The sequence below is a fragment of the Pantherophis guttatus genome, chromosome 7, assembly GCF_059756535.1.
Source record: "Pantherophis guttatus breed Tessera chromosome 7, ASM5975653v1, whole genome shotgun sequence".
In the NCBI taxonomy this organism is placed as follows: Eukaryota; Metazoa; Chordata; class Lepidosauria; order Squamata; family Colubridae; genus Pantherophis; species Pantherophis guttatus.
In genome coordinates, this window is record NC_142069.1 from 28,307,503 (window position 1) to 28,333,818 (window position 26,316).

Below are 26,316 nucleotides of genomic sequence, written 5' to 3' on the forward strand. Positions count from 1 at the left end.
ATCGGCAACCCAGGCCCCACAAGCTCACACCAAGGACCAGTCCCCCTATAAAAATTAGAATCCCATTTTTTCTCTGTAGTCCAAAAACATTTGGGAATAAATGGATCTCTTTTCTCACAATATGTCTGGATTTTACTTTTTAAAGTTTTTGTGCCACCCTGGCTCTTGGAATGCCCAAATTATTCTAACACATAGTTCATAAATCACTTAACACTTGTGTCTGCTTTTTTAAGGGAGAGAAGTGTTTTGGACGGTTATGGATGTTATCGGAAATAGAAAATTACTTCATATAAAAGCATAAAGACAGAAATGGAATTAAAAGCTAGAATTTATACTTTCTAAAAAAAGGTCAATTTTTCTTCTTAGCAGGCTTAAGGAGAACCCTATCTAAAATACATCACCATCAGTCTTTATTTTCTCAGATATTGGTTGCTACTTCTGCTGTTTTTCTAGCATCCAATCATTTAGCCAGATGAAAAGTACTGGGAACCTTTGATTGCAACAAGTTAGATTCAATTGAGCTGTCATTTATTTCTGAGAACTGCCTGGACAAATGCTGGCAGTCTTGAAGCACTACCCCCACCCCCCTTACACATCTAGCAATAATAACACATAGCTCTTTTGAGGATATTCCATTAGTTTGCTTGACCTTATCCATACATACCTACCAGTAGTGGGTTGCAAAACCTGTCGCTACCGGTTTGCTAATGCTCATGTGATGCTTCTGCACATGCACAGAAGCGTATGGCACAGGTGGGTAGAGCCTCCCGCCGCCACCACTGGTTCGCCGATCCAGGTAGAACCGGTAGCAATTTACCACTGATACCTACTGACTTCCATTCTCTCAATCACATCAAAATACACTGCTCAAAAAAATAAAGGGAACACAAGCAGAAGACATCCGAGATCTGAATGAATGAAATAGCCTTGTTAAATACTTTGTTCGTTACATAGTTTTGTGTTCCCTTTAGTTGTTTGAGCAGTGTATAAACTACTGTATGTAAAGAACAAAGTATTTAATAAGGCTGTTTCATTCATTCAGATCTCGGATGTCTTCTGCTTGTGTTCCCTTTATTTTTTTGAGCAGTATATTTTCTTTAGCCTATCCTCTTGCATCATGAGACCAAAGCATGCTAGTTTCTTCTTGATGAGCAATAAACCTTTTAACCTTTATTTGGTCTAGAAATTGACAGATTGCTCTTAAAGTTCATGGTACTTTTAGGAACTATGTCCAACGCTTGAAGCGAGACTTCTCCTTTCCCTATAATTTGTGTCAAACATGAGTGGTGGCTCACATACCATACTTACTTATGTGGTTTATGTTTGGTTTTAATATATGTGAATTTATTGGGATTATTCAACAATTGCTTATTTAAAAATGCTTACTTAGTAATGCAAGATAAAAATCACAACACAAATAAAGAACAAATGCTGAAGTCTACACATGCAAAAGCAAAATTTTTCCTAAATTCTACCATTTTAGACGTTTAAAAAATATTTCTCGAGAGAGAATAGTTTATAGAAAGAAGAAAGCCATGTTGTAACCAGGGAGTGAGAAGTAATTGTACTTATACTCAACTACTGCAGATTGAAAGCTACGTCTTTTGTGTTCTACTTTTCTTCTTACTTTTCCTTTCTTACACTTTCAGCTTTTCTTTTCCTTCTTACATCAGTTTGTATTAATTTTTATCTTGTTAAAAAATTGACTCTCCATTCTTTCTATATCCCCCATTGAAAGAGACAAAAATGTTTAGCCATTGCCTATCCACTGCAGGATAAAGGCCTCTTCCTCATGTTTCCTACCAAGACGGTCCTGAGCTTTATCAATTGGGCCTGCAATACTTGATGTTGTCGATCCATCTTGATATGTATATGCACATACACACACACACACTCCAGTGGAAGCAATTTTTTCCATTGAAGAAAGCCATCTTTATTCTGGCATGAATGCTACTGAAAACGCTGTTTCAACATTTAGCATTCATAAGATTTCAAATTATTTTTAAGGCATCATAATTCAACATCTGCAGTATAAATTTGAATAATTTAGGAAAACAATAGATTATTTTTCCATATATAAACTTTCAAATGGAAGGCATTGATCACAAACTTAGTATTGCTGCAAATAAATTTCTCAAGATGTATTAGATGTATTACATTAATACTTCTATGTAGTAATAAGACAAAAGGACACATTTATCAAGATTATGATTTTTATTTCTTAAGGTCTAACGGCCAAACAAGGTGCAGATTCAGCTCTGATCCATCCTTGAAGAATATAAAGTCGAATGACTTTCAAGATGCTGTTGACCCTAATGCCTGGTTGTAAAGTTCAGGTCTCTTCTTCTGCAATAGAAAAACAGATCAGAATAGAAAATGCCTTTCTATCCCAAGTCACACACAAAAAAGCCTTAATTTTTGCTATTTCCATATATTCCTCAGTATTAATTTCTGTATGTATAGATAATAACTTTCTGTACAATAGAAACCCTCATCAATCATTTGAAGATCAAATGGCAACAATGTTTTTAGCAAAAATTTTTGAAATTTCCCCAACTGTTTATGTACAGTTGAAATCAGAAAAGACAAAAAGAACTGATTTTTTTAAAAATATGATTGTCAGGTATGAACAACCAGACCCACACATGCAGAGTTTAAGCTAAACTACTTGATTACTGAAATTAGATAAGGCTCCAAGGAATTCAGGGAAGGCCAGTCCTGGTTCTGGCCCTTTTACAGTTGCGCAGTGATTCTAGACTAGTTCTGCACTTGACCCTCCTACCTGCCAGGCTGGGTGTTTCTCAACAATATTCAGTGCCATATACATTCTTTAAAATTCTTGACTAAGGAAACTAGATACTGTACTGAATGTCTATCTAGATCCTCTTAATTATTTATTTCCCATGTACTCTTTGAAAATCATAGGATGCTGTTCCACTTTGGATAATCATCTATGGACTAAATTCTGCAAAATATATAATCTGATAAATGTATACAGCATGCTATGAATAATTTTACTGTGTAAAAGATGCTGGTAGTAGAATTATGGAAATTAGCCTCTCAAACAACTTATTTTGAAATAAAATTTTTACAATTGGATGTATCTCAAGGCAAGCTTCAAAGATCATTAGATGAAAACACATTAATATGCTTTGATAATATTAAAGTTTGTATTTGTATTTTTTATTTTTTAAGAGAATGTTTTTGTGACTATTTTATATAAGGTCTTTATTTTTTGTATGTAATCTAAACCTTTGTGTTTAATAGAACCAAAATGTGGGCTAGCTAGAAAACAACTCCTTTCCCTTTGATATTAAGCAACAAGGAAGGGTTGAGACTTTTATTCTCTCAAACATCTAAAAGCAGCAGCTAGATATAGAAAATAAAGTAATTTAGCCGCTTTCAAATGGTGAGATGAATTATTCCAGGACAGGGAAGAACCGCAATATACTGAGAGTTCTGCAAGAGCTCAAGTTGTGCCTTCTCTGAGGTTCAATCTCCCTTTTGGATGAGCTACCCACTTTTCATTCTTTACACTTACTCTTTAAAATGTAATTCTTTTTATCTAAGCTTTTATCTAGCCCAACATTTTTTTTAAAAAAAATCTGTAAACATACTATTTAAACAAATATTTTTTAAATGTGTGTATTAATGTGCCCCAGAAGGCCTGGGGCTCTACAATATGGATACAATAACCTGGTTTAATGTGTTCTAGTATTTCCTGTAGCAAAATTAGGATGCATTTTGCTTCTTTTCGCTTTGCTATTTTAATTCTAGTTGAGAGACAGGTGAGGGCAGCAAATACCAGTTGAAAGCAGTAACTGCTACATTACTGAAGGCTATTCTAGTCAGATGGGTTAAGTTCTAGTTGTGAAAGAAAGTTTAAGAGTAGTGATTTATCAAGCAGTCTGAAATTATTACCTTCTTCTTCCTCTTCCTCCTCCTCTTCATCTTCCTCTTCGTCAGAGCTGAAGGTGCCATCAGGCAGGCTATAAACCCGGATAACTTGCTTATTGGGATCCTTCAGGATAAGGTACTTGCCCTCATCCAGTTTCATGCAGATGTCAATGACACAGCGCAGAATGCCCCAGGCGTTCTCCATGATTAAATTAATTTGGCTTGCAAATTCATTAGGTTTGAACTGCTGTGTGCCCAGAATCACATGGCGTGAAGAATCTTTCACATGGTATCGGGAGACATATCTAAGCAAGGATGAAGAGACAAAAGTTAAAAAGTGCAACGATGTAATCCAACCTACTAGAGAAAGGAAGATTTTGAGGTTAATGAGCATTTGACTCAGCTAAGTATGAAGTTGCAATCTAATGGACTATTAACTGGTAGCCATATCTAAAACCCAATCAGCCTTTAATTCATCACTGTATATCATTGTGTTAGTAGCATTTCTTCTGTATACACAGCATAAAACATTCTCAGGTTAGGAATAACTGAATTAACAACTACGGATACAAGTGTGCTGTGTCCTGTTCCTGGTTAAGGTTATAGCTGATACACCTATGCAAAAGCCTTCTTGACTATGATCTCCACCTGCTTTTTAAGAAGGACCCATAAAGCCAGGACAACCCTAGATTATTTATTTCTATCACTTTAATAATTTTTGGCAAATAATTCAAGGGAGTGAACATATCCAACACATCTTTCTCTTCCTATTTTCCCCACAACAGCAACCCTGTGAGATGGATTGGACTGAGTATGTGTGACTGGCCAAAGTCATCCAGCTAGCTTTAATGGTTAAGGCAGGACAAACTCACAGACTCCTGCTTTCTAGCATGGTACCTTAATCACTAGTCCAACTTGGCTGAGACTACTCTTTCCAGAAGAGTATAAGAATCCTAGAACCAGCTGGTCTCTGAATCAAGGTATCCGAGCCAGATTTTACCCTAACAGCCGCCAGACACTGGGTCAAGAATTTTACATCATCTTCAATGAGTCTGAGGTGAAGATGTATAACTGAATATCTACATATTGATGATACCTTATCCCAAACCAATGAATAACCCCACTCAGCAGTTTCAGGTCTCAACCTGGATTCCACAACCAAATGTTTGGGGTAACAACTTCTTCCAACAATCCTCTCACGTCAGAGCAGGATAATCATAGCATTGTGCTTCCAACTCCTGATCCTCCCTCACAGTCCAGAAGGATGCTGTGGTCAAAAGCATCAGAAGTCACTGAAAGATCTAGAATTTATAAACTACTACTTTTCGGAAAACTGTTCTAGAGAGGTTGCTGCAATTCTAAATGTCTGCCTGAAGACCTACTTTACCCCTTGTACAGCAGACAACACCCACTTTTTAATATTTTTTTGATCTTACCCCAATTTAAGATATTCTGATCCAGCCAGCAATGCACAAGTAGTCCAACGAGCAAGTTTGTAACTATTATTTTTCAGTTCAGTGGCAATCACAGCTCCTCGCTGGGAATCCAGTTTCTGACGCCAATCTACTCCATTACAATGCTAGAAAAATATACAAGCATATCAGATTTTCAATTATCATCATCCTTTTAATGACTCCATAATCCCTTGGGGAGTGGAGTCTGGGCAACTGAATGGAGCTGAGTGTTTACTGGCCGGATGCCCTTCCTGTCGCCAATGCAGTGTTTTTTGCAGCAGATATATTCTCAGTGTGCCGAGAGAGAAATATCTGCCTCTACCTAGGATTGAACTCACAGCCTCCTGATAGTGAGGTGAGAGCTCCAGCTCTAGGCCATCGCACCACTCATCAGATTTTCAATTGTACCATACCATATTATGGTAATTTACAAGCTGGCTATACACGTGGCGAACTCATCTATCTCGGCATGGTTGACAGCAGAGAAAAAAGGTAACATGCTTAACTATCATTCCTTTGTTTTTCATTTAGCACTCAAACTAAGCTTTGCATAAAATGTGAATATACAAATTAGTTGATTCAATATTTATGGTTCAACAAACAGTGCTTAATGAACCTGGTTGGCACGACAAGACAAAGGCAATAGTATGGTAGGCAGATATTTAACCAGTAGTGGTTAGATAATCAAGATGAAGACAAAAATGAAATGGAGAACGTTCACATTCGTAAGTAATCATAATCAAAAGACTGATCAGCATAAATACTGTCTATACGAAATAACTATGTAATACTCTTCTCATATAATCAGTATAATCATATAATCAGAGTATATACATGAATATATACACGAATCTCTTTTTGTTTTGATCAGTATCTCAGCCAACATGCTGAGCCACTTTTATTTCTTCTTACCCTTGAATCCCATTCATTCAGTGTTTTAATGTTGATGAATGATACTTCTCCATTGGCTCCAATCATCACTCCATCATGCTCACAACGTACTATCAGATCAATGTCATCTCCCAGCTTCCACCTTCGATACCTACAAAGACAGTTTTGCTGATTTCAGTGGTATAACAGTTGTGTATTCAAATGACGAGTTTCAATGAAAACTGTAATATGTATAGAATTTACGTCATCAAATCCCATCAATGAGCTAGAAGCAACAACGTACCGATATGCAACAGAAGCAACTTCATTCTTATCCATATCATCTTCCACAAATGGGTTTGGATTGGGAAATGTGAATTTTTCTTTTCCCTATTAAAAAAATGACATGCAGAAACGTAACTAAGAGCAATAACTATACGAGCAAGATAGTCATGGTTGCTTCATAAGGAATTCCATTTTGGAATCACAAAATTTTAGTTATTGCTTCTTTATCTATCTTTCCACAAACAACATAATAGCTTTAGGATGTCACTGTGTGGATTTCATTACATGCTGAAATCCACACCAGAACACAGATAGTCCCTGACTTACAACCATTTGTTTAATGACTATTTGAAATTACAACAGCAATGAAAAAAGTGACGATTGATGATCACACTTGTGAATGTCACAGCATCTCTCAAGTCACGGTGATCAAGATCTGGGCACTTGCCAACCAGTTTGTATTTAGAACAATTGCAGTATCCTCGTGTCACGTGATCTCCAGGGGGCTTCCGAAAAGCAGTTAATGAAACCAGATTTGCTTAATGACTACATGATTCACTTAACGACCATGGAGACTCACTTAACTATGGCAAAAAGATTGTAAAATTGGGCATAACTCACTTAATGATGACATTATTTAACAATGTTAAGTTCCAGCCCTAATTGTAATAAATGAAGGACTACTATTTCTCTGGTCTTGCTCAGTAAATATTAATACCTCTAAGAAAAAATCTGAAGTGTTTATAAAAGCAGAAATAATAGTTCTGAATCTATAAAACATGTTGTTTTATTGAAATACTGCTGGATAAGCAGCGTTTTCTAGATAAGCATAACAAAACCTCCACTTGGTTAAGTTGGAAATACAGGTAGTCTTTGACTTACAACAGTTCATTTAGTGATTGTTTGAAGTTACAACAGCACTGAAAAATGTGACTTATGACCATTTTTTCACTTAGGACCATTGCAACATCCCCATGGTCACATGATCAAAATTCAGATGCTTGACAATAGACTCATATTTATGATAGTTGCCATCTCCTGGGGTCATGTGACCACTTTTTGCGACCTTCTGACAAGCAAAGTCAATGGGGAAACCAGATTCACTTAACAACGTTACTAATTTAATAACTGCAGTGAGTCACTTAACAAATGAGGCAAGAAAAGTTGTAAAATGGGGCAAAATTCACTTAATAAATTTCTCAATTAGCAACCTGAGTCCGGCTGGAGATAGGGCGGCATATAAATCTCATGAATGAATGAATGAATTTTGGGCTCAATTGTGATCCTAAATTGAGGCCAATATTCTTTAGAGCAATAAACTGAGAACTGGAGGTCCTTGTAGGATCATTGTTGCCAGTAAGGTGGAAAGGATAGGGGAAAGAATAATGGTGAGATGATTCCACATGCATGAGGAAAATCAATCCAATTAGAACAACTTCCAAAATAAAATCCAGAAGAAGACATCATTTTTGCATTATTATCAAGAAAACTGTTATGGACATGGCTGGAACATTTAGATTAATCTGAGTATCTTCTGAGTATCTCTGATGAGATCTCAAATCAGAAATATTTATATATTTGACTACAGCAACATATTGGACAGTGTAGTTCATGCCATACAGCAGAACATATTAAGGTTACAGAACACACAATTATCTCTCTTAGAAACAATTATAACGAATAGGAGTTACTAGAAAAATGGCACTTTGAGAATCAGAATAGAGAAGAAAGTAAATAAGGGTGCATATTATCCCTGCATTTTACATATTCAGCAGATACACTACAAAAGTTGAAAGACTGCAAAAATTATACTTGGAATTAAAAGATAAGAAACACTAACACAATGAGATACCCAGACAATACTAATTTATTAGCTAAAGTAGACACTGAACAGCTTATTAGGAAAAAGGATAGTAAAAGTTCCAGGTTAATGTTAAATATTAAGAAGACAAAGGAATATTAATTTTAGGCAGGAAAGTAATAAAAACCTTTGATGAGTTCATGGAATCTATAAATGCAACTATATTTCTATGACAACACTAGTCAGAATAGTTAAAGCAATGGTGTATCCAGACATAATGCATACCTATGAAAACTGGATATTCAAAAAGTGTGAAAAATAAGGTATCTTCAAATTATGACTTAGGAAAACTAACAGCGTACTATGGATTAGAAGAACTAGTTATTTTATGTTGCATTAAAAGGATTTGCTGTCCTTTTGTGATTATGATCAGCAAGCAGAAATTCATGTATTTTAGACTTGTGATGCAAGCAGGTCATGCATCAAACCCCAACCCAACTATACTCACTAAGTTTGAAGGAAATTGAAGAATAGGAAGACAATAGATTTGGTGGATGTAAAAGATCAATGAAATTATTATAATGTCCTTAAAAGAATTATAAGTCCAAGGAATGTCAATATGGTAGGTATTTGTTCACAGATTCATCGGGATTCAAACTGAATCCAGTGACATCTAATTAAAAATTTAAAAATCTATGGCAAATTAAATATTCTATTCTTACCATTCTTAAGCATTGCTGAGAGAAGTTGTGGTTGATGTAGGTGGCTTCCATAGCAAGGTTGCGAGGTGAATTGAAAGAATTGCCTTCATCTTGTGGTGGTTCATTAGCAGTTTCACTCACTGTAAGAAGATCTGAGAATACAGCCAAACACAACTATCATCAGAAAGTTTAATATCTCAATCCTATACAACAAAACTACTCCATACTAAGAAAGCAAGTCATAAAAACTGGAAACTCTTGATTTTTTTCCCTCAAACAGTGTTTACCCCTTTGATATAAAGGAAATACAGGGCCACCACTATTATCGTGTTTTTCTGCAAAACATACATGAAAAGACTCACCAAAATCAGAGTTGTCCCTTTTGTCAAAGAACAGCTTGGATCCAACCCTTTGGACTATGATATCCCAGGAATATACTGAACGAGTGCAAGACATCAGGGTAGCTAAGATAGCATCTGTAGCAAATACGTTCCCTTGAGTTTTGGCCAGCTATATGCAGAGAAAAGGCACAATGGGTAAGAATAAGAGTGTAGTACCCAGATTAAGAAAAATGAGCTGAATTCCCATCTACTTCTAATGGTCTCTACCTCCATTTCCAGAAATTCAAATTTAGGGGATCAAAAAAAGACAGAAGGTTTTAGAATATTTTTCTAAAATGAAGGAGAAACAACTGTGCCATTTGATTTCCCTCAATCCACCCGTATGATATTCAATATTACTCTAATATTTATAACCTTCACATTTAAGATTTTTGGCCGGGAAAGGACAGAAATGAGAAAGTAAACTAATCATCTGCCAAACCTTTTTAGTTTGTTATTTATCCCACCATCTTTCTGATATTCACAGAAATTATACCATCTATTATCAGTATAATAACTACAAGTCATTATCCCCAAATCCAGTAAAGATAAAAAAAACTGCAACACTTATGATTTTATTTATTTAGCCTTGCCCAGCATAATGTAAGTTTTTTGTCCTATCAAAGGTAAAAAAAATATATATTTTTTTCAAGCAAAGGGCTATTACTATGGTCTTCAATTTAGTAATATAAATTAAACAAATAGATACTACACCTTGCGTATAACTGGATCATCAGTGGTAGTCACAGTATGGAAGATGCGCTTAATGCTACGAAGATTTCTTTCATTTCTTGTGGTAATGCGGTCAAAACCTTTGTCATAATGTTCTAAACCCCCACAGCATTCTCTGCAAATTAAAGAATATGAAAGTCTCCCCAAAATATCACAGAATAGTAAGTACTGTATAACTTCAGTGCAACCAATCCAAGGAATAAACATAAATTATCATCCCACTTCCATGACAGCCTTCTCTAACCCATGATCCTTTAGATGTCACAGAGAACCTAATTCTCACTTCCAACAGTATGACCATGGGAACTGTGACCAACAAATCTGGAAAGAATTATTCTCTGGCACCATCTTCGCCAAATCAGTTTAGTTTCAATCTTCATGCAGCAAAACCCCATTTTAAAGATGTGAAGATGATGGGAATTCCTATCATGGAATTGGGCTTTTGGGCCAATAACTGGTGTTGTTCTCAGATAATTTTATACCTTGGATAATATTCTGGTTTGCTGGTTTTGATTAATGGTATGCAGGCATTAAATCTTAATTTGTTGCTTATTCAGGAACAAGTACATTAGCAAAGGGGACTGTAACACAGAGAAGACGGGGGGAGGGAGGGGAAGAAAGGAAGGAAGGAAGGAAGGAAGGAAGGAAGAAGAAGAAAGAAAGAAAGAAAGGAAGAAAGGAAGAAAGAAAGAAAGAAAGAAAGAAAGAAAGAAAGAAAGAAGTCACCCTTTCCTAATAAAATGCACTTTAAGTGTCTGCGATTCTTAACTCTTAAGAATTTGAGAAATTGTTGTCTGAGAAATGTGAACAGCACCAGTCTGAAAAGCTCACTCGTTGCTAATTCCAAATCTTACATGTCCTGAGGCTCTGACACTTCCAAATATCTCATCTTCATTAATCTAGGAAAATCCATCTCCTCCTTCACCTCCCAGTCACTGCGAACCTCCACTGAGGAATCACGTGGCTTCTGCAAATTAAACAAAAGGAGATGGAAAAAAGGAAAGAGAAAACTCATCAGTGTTTAATGCAGGAGCAGTAACAGTTGAAATGGAATAACTTAGGCCCAATAATAGCAACCTGGGAAAAAAAAATCCCAATTTGTTACTAAAGGGAATATCATACCTGAGATTTTTGGTCCCATTTCTGTCTCACTCCGAACTGCTTCTGAAATTTCTTTTGCAGACGCAGTCTATCTCTGAAATAACAGAAAACCAATAATATTTTTGTCAAAAAAAGATTGACAAAGGAGTTGCTTATTCCAAATCCTTCATTCACAATAAAGAAGTTAGGCTGCTAAAGAGTATGGTTGATCCCAGATATACTTGGTGAAAAACAGATATTCCACTCCATGATTACAAACTTTAATGTAATTACTTGAAAAGTACATTAATTAAGGGTGGATATGAAAAGGTATAAATGCAAATTTAATAAACATAACAAAACAAATAGTATTTATGATACATAGTCAAATACAAAAACAATTCAGCAACTGGATGAATTCAGAATACAGCATAGCGGAACCCAGCAACTCATTTACTGAACTACCGTATTTTCCGGCGTATAAGACGACTTTTTAACACATGAAAATCTTCTCAAAAGTCGGGGGTCGTCTTATACGCCGGGTGTAGTTCTCCTGTAACCAGGCAGACCAGCCCGAAAGGCTCTGATGAGCCTTAAATGGCTCTGGCGATCCCAGCTCTGGTGATCCCAGCTCTGACAATCCCAGCTGAGTTCCCTGCAACTCAGCTGGGATCGCCAGAAACCACGTAAAAGGGAAAAAGTTTTTTCCCTTTTACTGTGAGGATCCCAGCTCTGAGGATCCCAGCTGAGTTCCCTGCAACTCAGCTGGGATCGCCAGAAACCACGTAAAAGGGAAAAAGTTTTTTCCCTTTTACTGTGAGGATCCCAGCTCTGAGGATCCCAGCTGAGTTCCCTGCAACTCAGCTGGGATCGCCAGAAACCACGTAAAAGGGAAAAAGTTTTTTCCCTTTTACTGTGAGGATCCCAGCTCTGAGGATCCCAGCTGAGTTCCCTGCAACTCAGCTGGGATCGCCAGAAACCACGTAAAAGGGAAAAAGTTTTTTCCCTTTTACTGTGAGGATCCCAGCTCTGAGGATCCCAGCTGAGTTCCCTGCAACTCAGCTGGGATCGCCAGAAACCACGTAAAAGGGAAAAAGTTTTTTCCCTTTTACTGTGAGGATCCCAGCTCTGACGATCCCAGCTGAATTCCCTGCAACTCAGCTGGGATGGCCAGAGCCATGTAAAAGGGAAAAAGTTTTCCCCCTCCAGCTTGCTTACCTCAGCTGCTAGTCGCAACGCTTGCCTTGCTTTGCTTGCCTGAATCTATTCAGGCAAGCAAGCAACTCCCTGCCTGCAATCAAGCAAGGAGTTAGTTGTGGACTTCAACTCCCAGAATTCCTCAGCCAGCAAAGCAAAGCTGGCTGAGGAATTCTGGGAGTTGAAGTCTACAAGTCTTAAAGTTGCCAAAGTTGGAGACCCCTGTTCTATTGGGTAAGTTTTTTTCCTCTTTGGGAGCTTTAAAAAAAATAGTCAATTGGGGTTTTTTTAGTTGTTCTTTTCTAGACCTAGCCATTTAAAGTTTAGGAAGTTTTAAATTTAGCTTTCATATAAAAATAAAAATAAAATAAAATAAAATAATATTTGTGCAGCTTTCTGAGATTTAGTGTGTTTCTGTAGTGTTTAACTCCAACTACACAAACACACAAAATCTCACAAAGCTGTATGTGGAATTTTGTGTGTGTAAAGTGTGAAAGTTGGTTTTTTGGACTTTTTGTGGCTGTGTGAGGTTCCTGCTTGTTGCAGGGGCCATTTTGGGTCTAGCACAGCTGCTTTTACATTGTGGGTGAGCCAGTTGTGTTGTGTTGTGTGTGTTTAGAGTGTGAAAGTTTTTTGGGGGGGCTTTTTGTGGCTGTGTGAGGTTCCTGCTTGTTACAGGGGCCATTTTGGGTCTAGCACAGCTGCTTTTACATTGTGGGTGAGCCAGTTGTGTTGTGTTGTGTGTGTTTAGAGTGTGAAAGTTTTTTGGGGGGGCTTTTTGTGGCTGTGTGAGGTTCCTGCTTGTTACAGGGGCCATTTTGGGTCTAGCACAGCTGCTTTTACATTGTAGGTGAGCCAGTTGATGTTTTTTAATTTTTATTTGGTGTGCATTGGAAGAGGGGCAGTCTTATATGGCGAGTATAGCCCAAACCCTATATTTTAACAGGAAAAGTTGGGGGTCGTCTTATACGCCCAGTCGTCTTATACGCCGGAAAATACGGTATTTGCTTCACAGAAAAACTGACTTGTTACTGTTACAAACAGAAACAAAACTGTTCTGCCACATACAAATGAAGATTACCTCTCCTTCTGCTTGGCACTTTTAGGCAAAGTCTGTAGGTTGAATTGAAGTACGTTCCGTCGGTCCTTGTCTCTTCGAAGGTTCCTCTGAAAGGAGATATTTGTGTAAATAGGAAAAACAAACAATTCATTTTAGAGTATCTTGGAAACCAGGGAAAAGGACAACAAACTTGATACCTGCACCATGTTCACTGCAGAGCATTAGATATAGTCAGAAATGTCACTGAGCTTTAGGAGATATAATGAATGTGTATTTTAAACATTAGAGACTGCAGGCTGCCCATTCCTCACTTAGGGAGTTTCAGACTTATTTCAAAAGATAATTCTATGTTAGAGAAAAGGAAACGTTTTCCACAAATTGCAGCAAGAAATTATCTAGTAGACTGGAAGGCAGAGATAACATTTTCTACATATATCTTGAAAAGTGTGGGGGGGGGGAGGGAGGGAGGGAGAGAGAAAACCACTAAGTAGTCATTCAAGTGTAAAACCTTTAATGAGAATATCATACCTGTGCAAATCTCATACGATTCCTCTGGTATGCAGTTTTCTGGGCTCGTGTTGTGTCCACTAACTGGAAACTGGCTTCATCTTCCTCATGGAAGTAAGCATATTGGTTTCCTCCTCCAAACTGGGATGAGTATTTATCTAGAAATATAATTACCACTATCAGCTTTATGCTCAGGTTTTGGATTGTTTGGAAGACCTAGGATTGAAATGATCCTGGGAATAAGAACCATATGAAAAAAAATCATATGGTAAACTAAACTAAGAACAAAAGTACAAGTGAAAGATATTTAATGGCTGATCATGAATTGAAGCTGGCCTGTTTTAAAGCCTACAAATACAAAATAAATTCTATTTTTAATGTGATTAATACAGAGATACATCAATAGCTTCTATCAATGTTTTGTACATCCAATTCAGTAGAAATCTACTCATTAGATGAGGTACTAGTGTCATACACATTTGAGGAGAAATGTAGGCTTGCAGAAATGCTTAGCTGTTCTGAAATGATAGAACAAAGGGAGCCATGCCCTGGAAGCCTTAGCAGAGGAAAACAGATAATAATCTGCTCTAAATCAATCAGAGAGGTCTTTTAGCAAACAGAACCTCAATGCCAACTCTATATTACTTAATTAGCACCAGATTGGGTTTGATTCTTGGGGACAAACATTTACTATCCTAACTTTCTACCTTTTCCTCTTCCTCCCTTAACCTTGCCAAGCATAGTTTTTCCCTATGATATCCACCCATATGACATTCGACCCCCATATGTGGGTTCTTGCTTGTTGATTACAGATTCAGGACAGATTGATTGGCTCGTCCTAAAACTCACTCAGTAACTTATTAAAATCCATAATTTGAAGATTTTTATCCTTTCTCTCACTTTTCCTCAATGCCTGACTTTCACAGCTGTGCATTATGTCTAAATTCCACCGCTTTAATTATTCTGACTATTGTTATCATAGGAATACTTGTTCTGCATGATCCTATGTTGCTCACTGTCTTCCTTTCTAGCATTTATCTTGTTTATTTTTCCAGAACAATGCCCATCTTACTTTACTCTTGAACCAAGAAAACAAAATTATCTACTACTTTTAAGTTAGTAAGCACACAGACTGCAATTTTTAAATATTTAACATTAGCCTGGATACATTGTTTTCCATATTTTATTTTTCCAGTTAGGCTTTATTTACTTTATTTATTTACTTTCAGTAATTAATATTTTGACTTCAAACTGTTGATTCTACCCTCATTTCTTCCAATTCTGGACTGTTATATTCATTATGAGCATTTCTCAGAAGAGCAATTATGTGTTCTGGCCCTCTCAATAGCCTTTTTATGTTCTACATAATGACCTTTTTGGAGTCAATAGGATCTCCATTATCCATCTTAAATAAATTATTTGTTCACCAGTCTTTTTATCTTTTCTGAAAACTTGCCTATTCATTTGGTATTTCTCTTTCCATGTATGTTTTTATTTACAGATATCCTAAATCAATATTTTAATCTTAGACAAGTGTGCTATTTCACTCACTTGTGTATCGTTTATCTTGATAAGTAGCTCCAGTCCAGTCTGCAACCTAGGCAAAATAAAAATATGCATCCATATGAAACAATCATTTTAAAAAATTCAACAATTATCTAGAATTATCCCTCAATCCAGTTGAATTTCTGAGTTCTAGATCTCTTTCTCTGGAGACAGCACAAGGACTAATATATGTACTAGGGGAATGCAGCCAAAAATAGTATCCCCATATTATTATGGCTGCATCCTCTTTGCCAATATACTTTCATTTTTGCATCCTTAACTGTTGTAGTATAGGTATACTAAACAAAAGTGCTTATTGTGAATCATCACCTAGCACTTAAAACTATCCCATGCTTTGTTTCAACATACTAGGAATTGGTGCTATAACAGGTTATCAATGAAACAATACCCTCTTAACGTATTTCCTTTTTAAGTAAAATATGCACCATCACTGACATTGCCATATTTTTTTATTTAATTTTTAATAACTTTATTGTCATTGTATGTGTATACACAGTATACCCATACAACGAAATTCATTTAACACCCAAAGACCAGGTCCAACACACATAACAATTCCCAAACACACTCCCACCCACCACAAATTCCCCACCCCTAAACTACCCCAACATCCACACAACAGACCAAGTTTTTTCCCTAAATTCCCTAAATAATTAAGAAGCAAATGTTTTAAACCAAGTTTTATCTAGATTCTATCATCTTATATACAGATGGGGATTCTGTATTTTTCAGAGTGTTACTGGAATGTATGTCCAAGCATATTTCACCATTGGCGATATTAACAATATTAGGAGAAAGTCTATCATTGATTCTAATATTCAGATTCCCTGTAATTGGATACAACCAGAGGTTGAGATGTACTGAAAAACCAGAGTGAAAGAAAAGCTACCTTTAAAAAAATGTAATATTTTACAGTTTATTTCCCATGTAATGTATTTTTCGCACTGTAAGACGCACTTCTCCCCCCAAAAAAGTGGGTGGAAATGTCTGTGTGTCTTATAGCGCAAATATTGCAGCAGGGTGAGGTGGGTCGAACGCAGCCTGTCATCGCTGCCACTGGGGAACGCTGGAGCCTTTGCTGCCGAGCAGCTTATCCGCAATTGGGTCGCCCTCTCGGAACACTGCCAAACAGCTGTTCTAAGCGGCAGGGATTGCTGCTGCCGTTCGCCGCTGGTGATCAACAGTGGCGATAGGTGATCCCTGCCGCTTAGAACAGCTGATCAGTGGTATTTTGGGAGGCCTATCCAACTACCAATCAGCTGCTCTGCAGCAAAGACTCAAGCATTCCTTGGTGGCAGCTCAGCTCTGTTGACCGGTGGTGGGCACAACTGAGTGGCGCCCTGACAAGCCATGTGCTGGGGCTGCAATAACATGCTGAAGCTGACCAGGCTGTTTGCTGCAAGGACACTAGCCAGATGAATACTGGATGGATGCTGGGAGGCAGAGGCAGATTTTTTTTTTTCTTGTTTTCCTCCTCTAAAGCTAATCTGTGTCTTATAGTGCGAAAAATACAGTAGTTTGATTCCAAATCAGACTTTGTTCTGGGAACTGTGCAATACGAATTAAGACACAGATTCCTGAATAATAAATGAACTGCCAGAAGCAGCACCTTGTATACCTTGTATAGTGGTAAAAAATACCACTAATGGGAGGTCTTGTATGAACATAGAATTTCAAGCTGCCAAAATCAATTAAGAACTTCTGTGCAAAGATTCAGATAAAAGTCTGGTGGCTCAGCAGACTAAAAGCATTGTGATTAACACCAGCTATCTGCAATTACTGTAAGTCTGAATCTCACCAGGCTCAAGGTTGACTCAGCCTTCCATCCTTTCTAAGGTAGGTAAAATGAGGACCCAGTTGTGGGGGCAATAAGCTGACTTTGTATAAATATACAAAAGTATGAAGGCTATTGCTTAACGCATTGTAAGCCACCCTGAGTCTCCGGAGAAGGGCGGCATATAAATCAATTAAAAAAAAAAAAAGTACCTTTCCAAGCCGGTCTCCTTTGCTGAAGGGCTGATAAGGCATATCTTTGAATTGTTCAGGTACAGCGCATGGACCCCAACCAGATGGATTGTCCTGGACAACAGGCGTAACAAATTTTGCCATCTTCTATAACTATTAAGAAAGATGATGGGAGGAGATAAAATGTAACAAGACAGTATAGAGCATGGGTGTCAAACTCAATAACGCCACGTGCCATATTGTGACTTTTTTGCCTTTGCGGAGCCGGGGTGGGCGTGACGCATCCGGCCCACCAGTTTGACACCTCTGGTATACAGCAATAATCAGTTGGTGGTTTAGTATAATGAGACTCAAAATGAATAGACACAAAAGCTGTTAAATCCCAACAGAAGATAAAATTTATTCAAAACCCAAATGGAAAAAATATCCATCATTATGATGAAATAATTTGTAGATTTTTAAAAATTCTGATATGTATAAAAGTCCACAAGGCACGATACTTAACTTCACGTTCAACCTTTGGAAATGATACGCTATTCCTATTCCTAGTAAACAACTGCAACATCTAAAACACTTAATGTAGTATCATTACGGGCATAGTGCATACCCAAATCAAGATGTATTTATCAACATAGGTCTGTTAATATATTTTACAGAATCTGGGATCAGATTATATCCTCTGGACTCTTAAACCTATTTCCAGTATTTTTAATTTATTATGTTGCTATGTAGTTTATATAAAACATAAACTGATTTGATATCTCCTTTTTTTAATGACAGTGTAATTTACAGGTCATTTTTTTCTCAATACAATACAGCAGTTTCTCACCTCATTTTGATAAATTACTGAAATACTATCTTATGATTCCCATAATCTAGCAAAAGTCACTGCAGCAGCAGGTAATAAACACATTATTAAAATATACGGCAGCAACTCTTCAGGTTTTTTGGAGTAGTAAGGGAATAGAGGCAGCTGAGAGGTAATAAGCGATACTACTGTATGAGAGGAAAATGATAGGTGTCAAACTTTTCTTGTTTTCTCTGAGAGGAACTAATGGCAAGTTTAGTGTTTTATGTATTTTTAGGGTGTGGGGTTTAATTACTTTTTGCCCCAACATGGGAATAAATTATGTCACTAATGTCAACTACACTGCATCTTTAAAAAGTAACATCTACACCCTGCATTAAGTCTCTCTATAAATTGAATGATTTTTAAAGAAAAATAGTCTTGAAATTAAACATTTTAGAAGACAACTTCAGTTTAGCAGCTGTTTGTAACCACTGACAATTTATAAAGATCAGCTTCCCATTCAGACTATGAACTCAAATGAACATGGAAGAGATCACTATAATCTCTAGACGTCTCAGCAAATTCGACCAGGCTTTGTTCTTAACCGATGTGGGGAAACAAAGAGGTAAATGTCACATCCGGGGTCTTTCTCAGTATCATCATCAGTATTTATTCCCTGAGTTGAGTTACTGCTTCGGAGCACCGGGTTTTAATCATGACGTTGACATGAAAAACCGGGCCCCAAGAAACGAGGCCCAAATTTCCACCCTTTTAATATGGAGATCTATCAACGGGGCAGGGGAATGCGTGAATACCGACGGATCTGCAAAGGGCCGAATGGGGCCTACTCTGAAGGTTCATGGGACCTCACCACCGGAAAGGCAGGCAGGGGGTCCTTAGCCCCACCCGGCATCCTAGCTAAACCTGCCGAGGAAGAAAGACGCCGGTGTTCCACAACGCGGAGGGTCGTGGCCTCAGCTCCAGGATTCGTCTCTCACCTGTACGACCCAAATGGGTCCAGATGGCGACGGATTCAGCCCAGCGGCTGGAAGCGAAAAAGGCTCGACCGCTGGTCGCACCCTGCTTAGTCGCTCGTTTCAACTTCCGGCGCTTTTTCTTCTTCTTTGCGCTGTGTCATTGTACCGCGACGCTAGCAAAAGGTGATAGAGTACTGTTTAAAAACTCAGGCAGAGCGTCGCAGTCGGTGTAGTTCGATTGGGCGCCTGATTTTGGGTACACTGGATGGAGATAATGCGGAAGATGACATGGAAGAAAGGAGGATGAAGGGGAGGGGGGCGCGCGGGAGCTTAAAACAACAACAACAACAACAACAGCAACAACAACAACAACAACAATAATAATTTTATTTCTATACCGCCCTTCTCCGGAAGGACTCAGAGCGGTGTACAGCCTATTTAAAAACACAAGACAAAAGAAAGCCTTTAACAATCTAGGGATGAAATTCTTCAAATATCTTGGGATACATTAAAAAAAATCATTTCATCTGGCTAAAGCTGTCATTAATGGCCAAACTTTCACAGAACTCCACTTGTATACATATTTAAAGAAAGAAGAGTATGCAATTTTCAGGGTAATTTAGAACTAGAAATGGAAGCATCAGTCAAGGTTGTTTTGCAAAAGTTATGAGTACTTGAAGAGGACTAGTAGAAATGCTAAAACATTGGAAAATTCAAACACAATTCAATCACATTTCACTTGGGAAATTTATTGAAAGAGGATGGGATGATGTTGCAAAAAGTTCAGGAACTGGATTGTTTTTCTACTATTAGAAATAATTTTTGCCCAGATTAATAAATGTAAATAAATACATTCTTAAACCAGAACCATTCTCATTCTCATGTATTTTACCTGAAATAAAGATAGTTGTTTTCTTAAATTATAATGGGAGAGCCCTACTGGCTAGAATATGAATCTCTCTGCAATGCTAAACATAATGCAAAACATCTAGGTAAAAGGAAGGAGAAAGTCTTTGCTTTAAAAAAATGCTATTTTCTAGACAAGGGTGTATGTATGGTATTAACTTGGACTTGCATTATATCAGGGATGTACAACTTTAAGATTTGTGGACTTCAGCTCCCACAATTCCCCAGCCAGTCTTAAAGTTGTCAAAGTTGTATACCCCTATATTAGATTGTTTATTTGTAAATCAGGCTGGTGGTTTTGTTCTCTTGTTTCTTTACATATGCTAGTAAACTGAATAATTCAGTCTTTATTCATGTATTTGGCCACATTCATATTTTTTGCTTTAGATCAAATTTTTTTGTGTAGAAAACAGTATCCAAGAAATCTGTAATATTTATAGCAGCAAAGCACTGTAATCTACTCAAAACATAATTTCTTAATTAAATTTGCATTTTTTTTAGCCGTGGTATTTATCTTCCAATGAAACTCTTATCATTCTGAATATTCAATGTTTTTTTTTTCCACTTTTCAGCTTTTCAACCCCCAACAAGAAATATATTTTACTGATATAATCTGGTCACTATACTATGAATATTGTATGATGGATAGGTTATTACTCTTTTTCTCTTCCCTTCCTCTTATACCACAAGAAGCCAGAGAGGAACAGTCTTTTCTTTCCCACTGAGCTCAAGTCATGCTTAGATACATTTTGTTTTTGTAATGGTTTTCTGAATATTTTCTACAAGGTTATCTCAATGGCTGCCTATGTGATATTGATTATGTTCATCTTCTCAATCAGATAGTTCAGAAGCTGAGATGTATTTTAAAGTCTACCACAAATTACAAATTCACCTGACTTCAAACATAGATTGCTTTTAAGGCAATCAATTGTGCAGTTTCTAGAGCTGATACCATGTCTTTACTATAGTTTCCCTTTCCTGCAGTTTCACAGCTGAACTTGGTGCAGTTTATTTCTGCATCAGCAAGCTCATAACCTTCATTCAGTTTCAATGTTCATTCATATATTCATTCAGGGGTGAAATGCTCCCGGTTCGGACCGGATCGCCTGATCCGGTAGCGATAGAGGTGGGTAGTTCGGAGAACCGGTAGCAAAAATCCCTGCCCCCCCCCCATGCCCAGCTGAGCTGCACAATCATCAGAGGCTTTTTTTTTTACTTTTAAAAGCATTTTTTCTATAACCTCTTTGGCCAAAAAATGCTTTTAAAAGTAAAAAAAAAAAGCCTCTGATGATCGCACGGTTCAGCTGGGATCTTCAAAGGCTTTTAAAAGAAAAACCCTATTTTTATTTTAAATGCCTCTGACAATTCAAGCTGAGTTTTTTAAAAAGCCTCTACCGATTAGGCAACTCAGCTGGGATCGTCAGAGCCTTTTGAAAGCATTTTTTTACAACCTCTTCGCTGAAGAGGTTGTAGAAAAAATGGTTTTAAAAGTAAAAAAAAAATGGCCATGCCCACCCAGTCACATTACCCCCCCATCAAGCCACGCCCACAGAACCGGTAGTAACAAATTTTAGATTTCACTACTGTATTCATTCCAACATGCATATCTTAGATGAGCTTTGCATTTTGTAGTATTACGAACATTTTTTCATCTCTGACATGGAGAAAAGCTAGAGTCTAACATAGGTATAACTTTAGTGCCTAGAGTATAGGGACACATACGGAATGTGTTAAATTTTATTTTTGGTGTTTTAATCCTATCAGTAATTTCTCAGTGGGAATTCCTTTTGAACAAACATATGAATAATGTCTGGACAAAAAAACATTACTTCTGATCTCATACACAGTAAAGGTAATCCTTAGTTACGACAGTTCACTTAGCAACCATTCAAAGTTACGACATTAAACCCCCCATGTACTTATAACACAATCCCGAAGTTATGAATGTTGCAGCACCACGACAATCATTCATACTTACGAACGACCACAGAGGCTCTGCAACATTCGCCCTGCCTATTCCCCACACCCCTGCCAGGTCTCCATAGGCACTAGGCCTGTGGATATTCGCCTTACAAAGATCTAGCGAGCCTTTGGTTTCTTAGCCTGCTTTAGTGCTTCAGGCCTTCAGTGTGTTTAAACAGAATGGAGGCCTTAAGTACCACAAGATCACGTGAAATCAGTAGTGCGAGATCTCGCGCTAATTATATTGCATTATCTCATGGTACATTAGGCTTCTGCTCTCTGCAAATGGAGGCTGGGACGAGATCTGTGGCAAAAGGCTTTGCAAATGGAAGGAAGGCCTGAAGCACCAAAGCCTTCCCTTTGTTTTGCAAAAAGCCCTTGCCACCGAGAACAGAGGCTGGGAGGAGTGCAGGCATCCCTCTGGGACTCCATTTACAGTGGCAAAGGCCGTAAGTCTTTTGCCAACAAGAATGGAGGCTGGGAGGGTGCACATGTCCCTCTGGGCCTCCGTTGTCATTGGCAAAGGCCTTTCCTCAAATTCTTTGCCTACACAAATGGAGTCATTCCTTTGCTCAAGACGAAACCACAGCTGAGAGGCTGGAGAGGAGACAACTCTGTTGATCATAGGGTAAGTGACCTGGTTTGGCAGGATGGGTGGGGGGAAAGCATGAGACATCTCAATGGTCAGGGGAGGCCTTGAGTGGTCAGAAGCACTAGCCCCTCCCCCCGAGATCTCTTGTCCACTTAACGATTAAGAAATGCGTGGGCAAAAGCAGGGAGTGATCATGTTCAAATTACATGATTCATTCCTATGAATCCTCAGGTTACGAATGTAATTGACAGGCTCCATTACATTCATGATTACATTTATAATATTATAGTTAGCCTTACATTTACTGCAGATTTTGCTGTAAATGTAACGCTAACTATAATATTAGTTTTTGCTGTAAATGTAAGGTTAACTATAATACTACAATAACTTCCAACCATTTGGAATAAAGATAGGGATTGGAAATAGGTATGGGCTAATCATTTCAATTGGCATTTATAAAATAACTAGACAACCCATGACTTCTTGGGTCATTGTTTCAGAGATACATCCTTACCAAACTCCTTAATGCCTCCAACAATAGCAGAGCTTCTAATGTATTGGAAAAGTTCTTAAAAATTCAGGGTTATAATCAGAGATGTATCTGTCTTGAAGTAACTGTATTGAATTTATAGCATAGTGAAACACCAATATTTGACCACAGGAAGTGTTTATGACATTTTATATTATGCAGGGGTGGGCTTCAAAAATTTTAGCAAGGGGTTCTCTGCCTGGTTGCTGGGTGGGTGTGGCCATGGTGGGTGAGGCCTAGGCAGCCTCCTGTACCATGGTGCCCTCCGGGAGGGCGAAAATGGGCTCCGGAGGCCCTCTGGAGGCCAGAAACAGGCCCGTTTCTGGCCTTCCTGAACTTCCGGTAGGCCCGTTTTTCGCCCTCCCCGAACCTCCGCGCGCACTCTGCAATTATCTGCATCCAAACAGGCCGTGTGGGGACTCCTGGGAGGGGCAGGAGGGGCGGGGCCAGCCAGGAGTGGGATTTGGGGGTTTTCTGAACTGCACAGAATCTTAGCTAGAGGTTCTCCTGAACCCCTGCAAACCCCCAGCAGCCCACCCCTGGTATTATGTCATAAAATACTTTCTAATAATTTTAGTATGTCATAGTTTAGTATAAAATGTTTTATAAAATTTACCAAATTTTCAATTCCACAGAAATCATGGGTCTCAGATTTTGGATGTATTCTGTAAATTAGCCTTGGTTCAAAAATTGTTGCCCTGCAATGCACCATTTCAACCAGTTAAAAGTTACAGAGTTTCAGTATTATATAGATTATGCTAATATATTGGGGCATTCAGGTGATATAATCTTTTATTCATTATCCTATGTTTTATGTCTTTTCTTTTTTATTAGGGATAATCCATTTAGACAGAATCTTTGAAGTTTGGTAATTCTATGGCATTATGCTTCTAAAGGTTTTTTTGAGTTTTTTTGAGGGGGGGAATTCAGCACCTAGAATGTGCACTGCTTTAGTTTCCCCCCTTTTTTTACAGCAAAATATCAAAATATTACAACTGTACAATTTGGAGATTTCTGCATCTTGGTTATATTTATTTTACTTTTTGATTCGGTATGGTACCAGCATTGACTAGCCCATATATAAAAGCAAGAAATTTATGATCTATGACTAGCAATTGTGTTATGCATTGAAACAATAAAAAATAATATATCTGCAAACAAAAAATAAACTTTATAAAAATAGTATTTCCATATACATACGTGGCAACATTTATTTTAAGGAAGAGAAAGAGATGTTTTAAACAGTTGCCAAATTGCTGATCTCTAATGTTAGCACCATTGTGCATTAGGAACAGTTCCTTTATGTAAGTTATTAATTTGGTTTAGACAACAAATTCTATTAATGTTTATATTCATATGATACTTTATTTCAGTGTTATATGAGAGGAACTTTGTGAGAGGTATGGAACAGCTTGAATATTTTGAAGTTCCAGAATTGCTATTTATTCATTAATTTTCATGTTTCAGGTACATGCTATATTACAGAAAATCACTATCTTTACATGCGTGCTTACCCTGATATCTTATTGACAAATAAGATGTGAAAATGGAAGACACTCTAAAACATGGAATTAAAGGCACTGCATTAATTGTAGTGGTACTGGAATCCAAAGTCACTTGCTGTAAATGTTATCTTATCTCATACAGTGCAGAGTTCATTTTCTTTCTCTTCACAGTTTCTCATGTTCTGCTAATGCTGCATGGCTCAAACCCTTTCCAGTTTGTGGATTTCTAGCTGAGAACCAATTTCCCAGTGGTGACATTCAAATTTTCCCCCTAGCAGTTCTGTGGGCATTGCTTGGTGGAAGTTCCTGTGACTGAGTAGGCGTACCAACTCAATGTCACTCACGGCCATGCCCACTCAGTCACATGATCCCCCCATCAAGCCACACCCACAGAACCCGGTAGTAAAAAATATGTGTATGAGTATGAGAAGGGCTCATAGTGAATGCTTAGTGAATGCTTCTCCCTCCATTCACAGCGGAGCTGCTGCTCTCTTTATGGTCTCCCCCAGCCCCCTCCTTCCCGGGGACTACCTTAAAGGGACAGGCTGCAGCAGCTCTGTTGTGAATGGAGGAATAATAGTTTGGATTCTCTCTGCCACAGAATTCAACATTAAATGCAGCAGAGAGAATCTGAACTTTTCTCCCTCCGTTCACAAAGGGCTGTCCCTTTAAGGTAGTCCCCGGGAGGGAGGGAGGGGTGGGTGGGCGAGTCGAGTGGCCGGAAGAGGTAAGCGGTGACTGGGTGATCGTGGGAGGGGCCAACCAGGGGTGATTTTTATCAGTTTGGCGAACTGATTCAAATTGTCCCTACCGGTTCGCCCAAGCTGGTCCAATCTGGTCGAATTTCACCCCTGCAATTGCCACATTTCACTAATCTCCCCTTCTTTTTTTTCAAAGCAATAGCATCACTTATATCAGCCAGAATTCTCAACCAATCTGACAAGTCCTTTACCCATACCTTCTAGATTTCTTCTAGCCACAAAATATTACTGCTTTATTTGCAACTGTGATTCACACCTAATTAAATAGGTTCAACAGTCACCTTAATTGCCTTTCAAATGTTTATAAAAACAATACTATTTATAGTAGAAAGTATGAACTGATTAAGGGAAATCACCTAATTTCTTTTTCACAGCATGTCCTGTGAACATGGAATTGTAGATTTCTAAATAATATCATTCTAAGAAATATTAAGAACTACAATTTCTCTCTTCTTACACTACCATCTTAAGAGTGCCAAAAAGTTAAGTAAACAACATGGAGAAAAATATTCGGAGAGATTTCCTCTGTTATCAAGGCTCACCTATACTTGCTTGAACTCTTTAAGTACAGATGCTTCTCACAACCACTTGTTCAGTGATCAAAGTTATGATGGTGCTGAAAAACCAGATTAAACTATAACTTTTTCCTCAAAACCAAATAAAAATGCTATCCCTCAGTCCTTGAGCTTGCAGGAAACAATACTAATATAAAATTTGCTGCCCATACTGATAAATTTTATCCTACCACACAGGCATGATACAAGCAAATGGTACTCTCCTTATTTACACTTACAAGTGT

General features: G+C 37.8%; 1 protein-coding gene across 1 annotated transcript; it reads right to left on the minus strand.

Annotated features, from left to right (window-relative positions):
• Positions 1-2,195: 2,195 nt before the first annotated feature.
• On the minus strand, positions 2,196-19,520 carry EIF3D (eukaryotic translation initiation factor 3 subunit D). Its single transcript, XM_034403447.3, has 15 exons — positions 19,284-19,520; positions 17,517-17,648; positions 15,516-15,561; positions 13,986-14,122; positions 13,479-13,564; positions 11,243-11,315; positions 10,975-11,087; positions 10,103-10,235; positions 9,371-9,518; positions 9,030-9,160; positions 6,526-6,611; positions 6,264-6,393; positions 5,334-5,476; positions 3,922-4,202; positions 2,196-2,346 (listed from the first exon to the last, which is right to left on the minus strand). Exons 2-15 carry the CDS (start codon positions 17,637-17,639, stop codon positions 2,333-2,335), a joined length of 1,644 nt encoding a protein of 547 aa, XP_034259338.1. The 5' UTR covers positions 17,640-17,648; positions 19,284-19,520; the 3' UTR covers positions 2,196-2,332.
• Between the last annotated feature and the right edge of the window lie 6,796 nt (positions 19,521-26,316).

Coding starts and splice junctions, on each gene's coding strand:
- EIF3D (XM_034403447.3), bottom strand. CDS start 17,639: ATGGCAAAATTTGTTACGCCTGTTGTCCAGGACAATCCATCTGGTTGG. Junction 15,562..17,516: donor AAGGAGACCGGCTTGGAAAG/GTACTTTTTTTT, acceptor TATTTTGCCTAG/GTTGCAGACTGGACTGGAGC. Junction 9,519..10,102: donor ATGATCCAGTTATACGCAAG/GTGTAGTATCTA, acceptor CTCTGCATATAG/CTGGCCAAAACTCAAGGGAA.